An 11,067-nucleotide genomic window follows, 5' to 3' on the forward strand; every position below is an offset into this window, starting at 1 on the left:
AGAAGGCCCCAGTGTGGTGGAAGCTTTTAGCAGCTCTTTAGATGTGTGTGGAGTGAACCCGGCTGTTGCTAAGGCTTCCAAACATCTCCATTTTACACCAAGTGTCAGTGTTCACACTTGCACGCATCTCGACTGGGTTTTTGTCACCTTCCCTCGCTCTCTCCCTCTCTGCGAGAGACGGGCCCTGCTTGTGCCCCTCTTGGGCAAAACCTGAGTGAAGAAGAGGCTGTTTTTGTGCATGCCTTCACTCAGGTGGCAACAGTATCACATGCACTTTGCTCTGAAATTGAAACTGGCATTTAGCATTGCATTGCTTTTACCGGGTTGCTTTGATGTGTTTTCAAAAGGGCAGGTGTGTGTGTGTCTATCTGAGCGTGTGTGTGCATGCATGCGTGTGTGTGTGTGTGTGTGTGTGTGTGTGTGTGTGTGTGTGTGCTGGCTCTTTTCATTCATGTGTGTCGGTATTTGTTTGATGTGTGTCCAGCCTTACGGGGCTGGAAGGTGAATTCCTTAATTTCCCCATGGACTCAATTAGCTTTGTGATTGGCTGAGAGAAGGCCAGGTTGTGCTGTCTTCTGAAGGAAAGAAGACCTTTGAAACTGAGGTGGGAGCGGAGGGAAGAGAAGTGAAGCAGAATAGGAGATGAGCCGGCCACAGTGGTAATGGTGGTGGTGCTCGTGGTGCTGGCGAAGACTTGGCCCTGTCAGTATTATTATAATGAGAGAGAGAAACTAGTGAAGCCTCTTCATCCACTAGCAGGTGTTGCGCGGCTCTGACTTCATTATGACCAATTAGAGTGAAGAAAATACTAATTATACCTTGGTTTCTAGGTGATTAAATACTAGGTTGGAAGTAAATTGCAGGGATCGGCTAACTGTAATCCCCCTGTGATCACTAAAGTCATTTTCATTTTGAAGTCACTTTCAGACCATCATAATGAAGACTTTTTCTGTCTGTACAGTATTTCTGTCTGTCTGATTTCGCTTTGATTTGGATGATTCGTGGACCTTTGGTGTCTCTGTGCCTTTCTCTGATTATCATTCACTCAATTTCTTTGCCGCTCTGTCGTTCTTATCCGATATTTCTTTTCTTATACTCTGGTTAATATTCACTTAAAGGTCCGGTTTGTAGGATTTAAGGGGCTATATTGGCAAAAGTGGACGAACCAAACACTAGCTCTAGATAGGGCCCCTGTAGTTAGTAGCCCCTCTGCAATGAACCAAACAGTGTCGGAAAAACACTGAATTTTAATGTGAAACTGCTTAATTCAGTGTTTTTACCAGTTTAATAGACCAGTTCAGTTTGTTTTTGGAGAGGAAAAGATCTCTGTGGATAATTGGACTCTCACTAAAAACTTCCTGAACAATGAACACTGAAGGAATCCTAACTGGGAGTTCACACAGCACACGAGAGAAGTTTCAGCTGGTTGCAATATGCAATCCTCACCACTAGATGCCACTAAATCCAAAACGCTGCTCCTTTAGAATAAATATTATTCAAGGTATTGTGTTTTTCTCCAGAATATCTCATCATCTGTGTCTGTTCCTCCATCAGGTTGCCGGTGTTGGAGTCGACGGCCTCGTCTGGTGACCTGTCACGACCCCACCACATCGTGTCCGTGGTGCCCAACCGCTACCCTCGCTGGTTCACCTTGAGCCACATAGAGTCTCAGCAGTGTGAGCTGGCCTCCACAATGCTCACTGCTGCCAAAGGTGCATAGACTTATTCGTAAATACACTCAGGAGCAGACACAAACACAAACTGTACACAGAGAAAGGTCTATGCTGCTAGCTCACTGGATGGTAGTGAAGACTCTCAGATAGCAATACACAAATGTAATCCCTGTGTTCGAATCCCTTCTAGGTGACAGTCGCAGGCTGGAGACAGTCCTGGAGTCCATCCAGAAAAACATTCACTCCTCGTCTCACATCTTCAAACTGGCACAAGATGCATTCAAGATCGCCACTCTGATGGACAGCCTGCCTGACATCACACTTCTCAAAGTCTCTCTGGAGCTGGGACTGCAGGTGAGTAAACACGCCCACATCGTTTGTCAAAATGGGTGCCGCTGTTTATTTATTGGTACCTTTTTAGGAGGTTGTCAGGTCGGGTTGTAAATGTTTATGCGTGTTTACGTCAGGCCTTGTAAATTTTAAGGTTCAGCAGAATCACCCTTTTAGTCTGGAGAAGAATGACAACACAAAACCCGACAAATTTCCATAACATCCCTTTGTTATGTGTGTGTGATAGGGATATTATACTCAGATATAATGCTACTGTTTCTCTTTGAACAGATATTCCCTTTCTAGAGTCTCCCTTTCACACATTCTCACTTACTTGAGATACTCCGTTTGGTTTCGGCAAGGGGTAGCACCTGGGTAGAGCATGCAGGAGGCAGTGTATGATGCGGATCACACTGTGTTACGTAGCCGGTTCGTCATTTGGTCATTCCAATAATTTTGCTGATGATTTTGGCCTCTGTCCTTACTGACGGGGTGTTGGAAAAGGGTTGAAGGTGGTTCTAAGGACCACGTTACTATTTCCTGGTTAATGGTCTACTTTTGTGTACTTCAGATACACCCTGAGAGTTGGTGTTGGATACAAGTGATCATCAGACTGGTTTAAACTTGGTACTTTATTGTTTTTTCTATGTCACAGACAAAACCTCATGACATAATTGTTCCTTGCAATGAGTGTTTATTTTGTTTGTGCACTTTGTTTAATTTGTTGGCAACCGTTATTATACAAATGAAAAATACAAAGAACATATCTGTGCCCCAAATTTTTTGTTCTACAAAATTGATCCCAAAGAGACAGAGAAGAAACACACACACACACACACACACACACACACACACAAATACAATATAGGGAAGAGAAATACAATAAGAAGGAAGCTCAAGGCGCTTATTTGAAAAATGGATGCATTGAGAATCAGTTGGGGTCTAGAGAGGTAAGAGTGTGTACATGTGACATAATAGGCTGCCCTCTTCTTTTAGAAATTGACAGATGAACCTGTTAATGAAAATATTACCTTTCTCTAATGACAATAAATACATTAAATCACTCAGCCAGGATGTAGAAGAAGTTCGGTTTGGGATTTTCCAACTGTAACAGAATACATCTACAGGCTGTGAGTGAAGCAAAAGCAACAACATCAGAATCTTTCTCAGTGAGACCGCCCGGTTAAAGAGGTACCCCAAAGATGGCTATCAAGGGGCCGGGTAGGAGTGGGCTTCACCTCGAGCCTTTTTTGGAGAAAAAAAACATGAGAATGATCTCCTGGGTAACAAGCCACGCTTATCACATGTGTCCCTTGTACCTGGAAACCACCTACTAAGCCTAGCTTCTGTAAAATGAACTCTATGAAGGACCAAAATCTGAATTAAACTCAGACGGGCACATGAAGATGTAGAGTTAAGGCTGAACTTTGTAAAGCTTGATTGCGTAATTGGATTTTAAGCAAAAAATATGAGAAGACTGTCTTATTACTCGCAATAAACCTAATTTAAATACACAACGTTTCCATCCTTAGACCTTTATCAAGTAATGTGTATTTAAATAAAGTTTTTTACAAGTAATAGGACAGTGTGTGGGAATTCTCTTCTCTTACCTACGGACATTCTCCACCCATGCACCTGTCTACAAGTTATCGAAGGTGTGCGTGAGCCTACAGAAATTGTTTTTCATAAAGTGTTACGATGAATTCTTGAAAAGTTCCTTCGACATTTTTCAAGCACACTTGTACTGCTGCAGTAAATCAAGCTGATCTTAGACAGACTACATTCCTCGTAGTGTTCCCATACGTTCCATTATATAAGTATTTACTTTGAAGGTTTGCTCGAGGGTTTGTCATCCTCGTAGCAGCTGTGTCTTTCAGCCAAGTTACAAGATACAAACGTGAAGTGAAACAGAAAGACAGTTTGAGTGTCTTTGATGACAAATCGGCCACGGAGAAATGAGTCCCTGTTTAATGATTGTTGAAAATGTAATACAGTTTTTGCCTTTACAGTTTCTCAGCCACACTGTTGAGGAAAATAAAATAGTCCTCTATCGGAATGGTGGAGAGATATTTCAGTTTTTTTGTGCAGTTTGTTTCAAGTAAAAGAGACTCACCTGTCACTCCCCTCCTCCACCCCTTTCTTGCTGTCGTCCGCAGGTGATGAGAATAACTCTGTCCACATTAAACTGGAGGAGGAGAGAGATGGTGCGCTGGTTAGTCACATGTGCCACTGAAGTGGGTAAGTGTGCCCGGCCACTTCAATGTGTCTGATTGTTTCAAGATATACTTGATCTAATCACTTAATCTTCCAACTTTCTCTTCACTCTGTACCTGAATCTGCCAGGTGTGTACGCGCTGGACAGCATCATGCAGAGCTGGTTCACCCTCTTCACGCCCACAGAAGCCACCAGTATCGTGGCCACCACTGTCATGTCCAACAGCACCATCGTCCGCCTCCACCTGGACTGCCACCAGCAGGAGAACCTGGCTTCATCCGCCCGCACCCTCGCCCTGCAGTGTGCCATGAAGGACCCCCAGAACTGCGCCCTCTCTGCTCTTACACTCTGTGAAAAGGACCACATTGCCTTCGAGACAGCCTACCAGATTGTACTGGACGCGGCGGCGACAGGGATGAGCTACACACAGCTGTTCACTATAGCACGCTACATGGAACACCGCGGTTACCCGATGAGGGCGTATAAGCTGGCGACGTTAGCCATGGCTCATCTGAACCTTAGTTACAACCAGGACACGCACCCGGCCATCAACGACGTGCTCTGGGCCTGCGCGCTCAGCCACTCGCTGGGGAAGAACGAGCTCGCTGCAGTTATCCCCCTGGTGGTGAAAAGCGTGAAGTGTGCCACCGTGCTCTCGGACATTTTGCGGCGGTGCACGCTGACCACGCCGGGCATGGTGTCGGCGCTGCACAGCCGCAGGAACTCTGGGAAGCTGATGTCCCTGGACAAAGCGCCGCTCAGGCAGCTGCTGGACGCAACCATCGGGGCCTACATCAACACCACGCACTCGCGGCTCACACACATCAGCCCGCGCCACTACAGCGAGTTCATCGAGTTCTTGGGAAAGGCCCGGGAGACTTTCATGATGGCGCACGACGGACACATTCAGTTCACCCAGTTCATAGACAACCTGAAACAGATCTACAAGGGCAAAAAGAAACTGATGATGCTGGTGAGGGAGCGGTTCGGCTGAGGGTGAGGCCGGGGGGTCGCCCAAAAGCTCCCCTCGCCACTCTAGTACTTTTCTATTAACTTGAGTCTGCCTTTTGAACTTCTTTTGGACTTATAAAATAGACAAGTAAAAAGAGGGATGTGACTTGTAGAATGAAGCAAAAAGAGAAAGGAAAAGATGACAAAAAAATCAACAGAGCCACACACGGTATTATTGTTCTTGCTGTTGTTATTGTTATAAACATTATTACTATTATTATTATTAATAATATTATTACTACTATGTGTACAGAAGTGTTTTTATTTTTCAGAAGAGAGGAAATTTGTCACGTTGTGAATGTTGTGTGTATTTCTCTACATGTGTGCGAGAGGAAAATGAAAAGTGAAATGGCTTTTTTTTTTAAATTTTGGTTCCTTTTATTTTTATGATTTAAAGCATCTTTTTTCCCTTTTTCAGTGTATATTGAGTTATATGTTGTCAAGTGGCTGAAGCCCTTCTACAATAGCGCTCATGTAAAAACATAAAAAAGAAGAAGAAGAAAAAAACGTCTCGGCATCCTCAAAGAGAAACTAAAGGCTTTAAACCACACAGAGCACCTCCCTCTGTCCAGGCCCGCACCGGCGGGCGCTGGGCAGCACTGCACAGCTTAGCTCGGCTCGGCTCGGCACAGCTTGGGTTAGCACTGACAGAAAGCCGCCATCAGCATTTCTTTAGACACAGCAGTAGCAGCAGCAGCAGCAGCAGCAGCAGCAGCAGCAGCACTTGAGCAGCCATTAGTTTTCTCTGGGTCCCAGGCATTAGCTTCATTACACACAACAATGCTCTTAGCTAACTCGTGTTGTTGTTATTGTTGTAATCTCCCCCACCTCCGTAATGAGTACCTGTTTTAGGCAGTGCGCAGGCACTACAGTGACGGCACATTACACAAAGATAATGAGTATTATTGTTACATTAATGTAATGTAGTACAGCTGTGATCTTTAACAGCCCAAGTTTGACTAAATAACCGTTAAAGTTTTCTAGTTGAAGTAGATACCCAGAGGGAGACGACTACCTCATGATACGGTATTGAACCTGCTCCCTTTTTTTCTTTACTTTTTTTATGCTATCATGATATGTATCATCTATGATAGCTGACCATTTTAATCAAACAGGAGAGTGAGACCAAGGTTATGAGGAGATGTGGAGTCCTGCTGAGTGTGTCTGCGCTCGGCTCTGCTGTACGTCACTGCCCCGGCATCGGTACTTACACCCCCTGAAACAATTGGCTCTAACACGCTTCCAAGATGTGTCAGTATGTCAGTCCCCTCTCATCTCCCAACAGCCACCATTGTACGGTATTTTTCAGACTAGGCCAGTGTCATTTCCCTCTGTGCATGTGAATCATAGAAATTAGACTCTCTACTGTTAAAGTTCATTGTGTGGAACCTTCAGTAATTGTCAACCAGAACGTTCTCAGGGATTTCTCTACACAGGAAAAAAAAAACAAGGCGGAACAAATGAACGACTGACTACAGGAAAAAGACAAAAACACGACACAACATGAGCGAGCATTTATTGTACTCTGTATATATGCCATAGTATATGTCTGAATATGGAGGATCTGAAAGTATATGTTAACTAATTTATACAGAGTATTCTATGTAATGTGAAATACTTGAAGCCGCTGTAGTTTGCTCTCTTTCTCTCTCTCTCGCTCTCCTTCTCTCTTTTGTCTTCTCTGTTTGTTTTTTTCCACTTTTGTTGAAAACAGAACATATCAGAAGGACTAGACTGACCTTGTCGACGGCTTTTTGGACTTACAAGGCCTCGTGCTTGAGACGCTGGATCCCATCGTGAAACGCAGGTTGAGTCAAATTGGTGATGGTGGAGAAAATTGTTGTTCATTCCTGCTGACTGAAGCATAGAAAGGGGGCGGAGGTAGACTACTTCAGGCCATTGGTTGGTAAATGTTTGAAAACACAATACAGGACTTCATTATGCATGTAAGCGGTTGCACTAGCCTAGTTTTCCATAGGATGCTATGGAGAAAAAAAACTGTAATGTGCTTTATATACAGGAGATAATTGGGGATGAATCTGGTTGAAAATCATGTATTATGTGTCCGGCCTTACATGCATTTAAGGACATCTTTTGGCTGTCCTCATGTTGCATTGATATAACCCTTTTCAGAGTAACCTAATAGTCGTGCAACTCAACACATTGATAATTAAGCACAGGCTCAAGATTCAAAAACAAGTCTCCTCAGTTCTCCCTTTCATTCGCCGCAGAACTTCCAGTGTCTCCTCTGCAATGTTCAGCTGTCCTGTCATTACTTGCCTTTTTACCTTCTTTATATGTCTGATTTTTTTTTTCTTTTTCTGTGCATCTTTTTTCTATCTTGTGTTCATTAAAGATAAAAGCAGCCTTTTCTCTTGCCTTGTCTTAACGCTTTAAAGTAACCAAACAGGAGATCTATCTAACAACCAAACGCGTTCTAAGAGGTGACAGACAACCCACCTTGGTCCCAGCTTTAGTGTCCTTAATTAGTAAGTGAATGGCTGTGTAACTCATGCTTTAACAAAGCAATTCCTCACGTGTGTTTGGTGAAAAAAAAAATACGTTGTCCAGTGTCTCTTGTTCTCTTCAGAAACAATTTCCTCCGAGTCTTTCTAGCTGTTTATTTTTTCTTTATCTTTTTTTTTGTTTGTTTTCGTTTGTGTAGGAATCTTCTGCTCTCCCATTTTATTTATTACAATGACCCATGTATACATGCTTATGAAATTAAGATTTGATACACCGATATCAATTTATTTATGTAACTAAATCACTGTTTTATAATCTTGTTAATGAGTCAATAATTGATTTTTTTTTTGTTTTTGTTTTTTTGTTTTAATAAAAGTTAGTTTTTTGAAATGTATATTCAAGTCCTCTGCTTTTTGTTTTGCACCCTGACATACGTTTTTTATCCCTTTGCGCCAGGGATTGCCATGTTTTCAGTTTGTCCTTCTCTGTCCGTTCGTCCCATTATTGTGAGGTAATGGCTTCAAATTTGGCACAAACGTCCACCTTGACTTAGTAATGAACTAATTCGATTTTTGTAGCTGAAGATCAAAAGTCACTGACCTCACAACACATGATATTGGCCATAAGTCAATAATTCCTGCCTTAATCATGACAAAATTTCACACCGATGTCTCAGGAATAAAATGATAGTGATGACCTTTATATCCCAAAACTTCTGTGACATCATATTGTTCTGCAAAAACACTGACAAACGAAACACATATGATTCTGGACATATACAACCAGGAGGCGGTAATTCTTTTATTTTATTTTATTTTTTGTGCTGCTGCACTTTTGTCCCAGAAAGTGTGTCATGGATTGTTATGAGACGCGGCCTGTGAGCTTGAAGCTGCACACCGGCCTGCGTATCGGTGAGCGCCGATCAGTCAGGACCGCTCAGATCTCCATCAGACAGCGGTGTCAGAAAAAGCCAGGGAGGGATCACTCTCGCTGGCAGCAGCTTTCACGCTGTCATCTCAGGCGAGCTGACGAGGAATATGAAATGTATCAATTGATATTCCCATGGTCTTTGTAGCTTCTGTCAGGCAGCCAGGCTCAGCCAACCACAATAACCTGTTTACATGCGTCTAACACTGACAGTGGTGCCACAGGATGACTAAATCAGTGTATGTAGTTTGTCAGGTGTGTGTGTTTGTATAGACATGTTTTCTGTGCGTGCTCCTTCTTGTTTGCATGCCTGTGTGTCTGTCTTGTGTGCGTGTGTGTGTGTGTATGTGTGTGTTAAGGCCTTTAGGGAGTGAATGGGAACAGGTGGTAGCTCCAGACTACAGGAGCTCCTGACAGCAGTAAGGTCCCCAGACTCCCAGCCCCTCATTAAACATTGACACAAAAACACTGCAACTGTCTGTGTGTGAACAGTAATGAAGCGCAGACGGCTACACCGGTATACACACTGCAACTTAGCACAGCACGAGCTCTCAGTCCGCGTCTGCGTGTGTGTGTCTGTGTGCGCGTTGTCCATCTGTGTGCGCTCATTAATGAGGCACATTTGTCCATAGAGGTGTCCGCTTAGATATCGAGGAATTCGTCAGGTTTCGCAACAAAAGCAGCCGTCTGCTGTCAGAGGCCAGACAGGACTGTCCATTTGTTATGTGACGGATGCCTGCCTATGAGAAATGGTGTGTGTGCGTCGGAGCATGAAAGCACACATGTATGTGTGTATCCATGCAAGTAAGCGTACACTTGTTCGTGTGTGTGCGTGTGTGTGTGTGTGCGAGACCACTTCCTGTGTGTCTGACCTGTGCTCAGGTCCCTGCTCAGTTCCAGTTGGTAATGACGTCCCTTGGGTGTAGCGCGGTACAGCAGCCTCCTCCGGTCTGTCTCACTGTATACTCCTAATGACATCATGATCACACACCAGCCCCTTTCATGCCAAAAGCCCTCTTCCTCACCATCACCATCAAAACTCCTATCTAGAGCATTCACTCCCTCTCTTTCACCATCTCTTTCACACACCACACACACACACACACACACCATGGCTTCACAACACATCAAGGCCTTGACATTTTCCTGCAGAACTGTAGATCCATTAGTCTTTATAGTCTCACCTACAGAAAACATATTTTCAAGTCAAACCAGAAAGCTAAGTGTTGAGTCTGAGCTTCAAAAGTGCTTTGTAAGACAGATTATAGTGGCAGGCAAATGCCGCGATGCAAAATGTAGTGTATCTTACATTTTATCTTTATGTTAAAAGTCATGATCTGCAAACAGGGGTGTTACTGTACAGTTTCTTAGAGTCCCCTGATAACAGCTATGAGTCTTTACACAGTAAAATCAAAAGAGCTGCACTGTATATGGATGTATTTATCCTTTCTTTCTTTTAGTGATATCCTCAATGTTCCTCAACATAAAAACACAACAGTCTCCTGGATAAAGTTTTTTAGCCCCATTGTGACTTCAGTGCTCCAGATATTACTCCTTGATTTGATCACACAGCACTCTCCAAGCAGATAGTTGGACTCGCAACCTGTTCTCATTCTCAGGTCGTCAAATAGAGACACTTTGTCACGTCCCCTCGTTGTCTGATGCTGACATGACTCCCTTTAACATCTGTATTAGACACACAGAAGCCTCCTCTGTGAAACATGTCACACATGAAACAGTCACAGTTGAATTTAAGCAACAAAACTGCTTGGTTAGGTTTAGTAAAAAAAGATCATGGCTTGGGTTGAAATAAGGATGTTTGTTGCAGAGTAAGGATTAGATGTAGCATAACATCACACAACTTTAAATTAAGTCAACATTGACTTTTGGTTTCACATGGGACACAAACTGCGATCTCCTTGGTGAAAGTTCTGTGTTTATTTGACCCATCTATCCACCCCAACCTCCCACCTCCAGACTTTCTGGTCCTCTATACTCTCCTCTATATTCTATATTATTACCACAGATGTGTTTACATTGGAGTCGGTTGAACGCCCAGTGACTCTCATACAGATGCTAAAGGGTGCTTCGTGCTTTGGTATCAGACACTGAGGGGACGTGACAAAGTGTCTGTATTTGAAGACCTGGGAATGAGACCAGGCTGGTTTTTCAGCAGCAGGTTGAATCTTCAAAGGCAGTTTTGTAATCTCACAAATGTCTATACTTTTAACTTTGAACTTCCGCAGAATGTGTTGCTTTGTTCTTCTTCTTTGCTGGAACATATGTTCATTTTATGCCATTTTCACGGTATACGATAGTCATCTGTGGGTCATGATGGCTCCAGACACTGCAATACCCATGAGCCTGAGCCGGCACTGCTATGGAGAAGAAACCAGTCAGAGTAACAAATCAGACCTGTTGTAACTTTTACACACTTCAGTGTTA

The 11,067-nt window shown here is 43.4% G+C and overlaps 1 protein-coding gene across 1 annotated transcript in view; it reads left to right on the forward strand.

Moving 5' to 3' along the window:
* Nucleotides 1-8,089, forward strand: part of LOC126394318 (zinc finger SWIM domain-containing protein 6) — a 56,170-nt gene extending 48,081 nt beyond the window's left edge. The window contains exons 11-14 of the mRNA XM_050051070.1: nucleotides 1,555-1,712; nucleotides 1,864-2,027; nucleotides 4,160-4,241; nucleotides 4,347-8,089. Coding sequence (XP_049907027.1) covers nucleotides 1,555-1,712; nucleotides 1,864-2,027; nucleotides 4,160-4,241; nucleotides 4,347-5,212 — 1,270 coding nt within the window. The 3' untranslated portion in view covers nucleotides 5,213-8,089. The remainder of the gene's footprint in view (nucleotides 1-1,554; nucleotides 1,713-1,863; nucleotides 2,028-4,159; nucleotides 4,242-4,346) is intronic.
* The last annotated feature ends 2,978 nt before the right edge of the window (nucleotides 8,090-11,067 follow it).

The sequence above is a fragment of the Epinephelus moara genome, chromosome 8 (assembly GCF_006386435.1).
Source record: "Epinephelus moara isolate mb chromosome 8, YSFRI_EMoa_1.0, whole genome shotgun sequence".
Taxonomy (NCBI): domain Eukaryota; kingdom Metazoa; phylum Chordata; class Actinopteri; order Perciformes; family Serranidae; genus Epinephelus; species Epinephelus moara.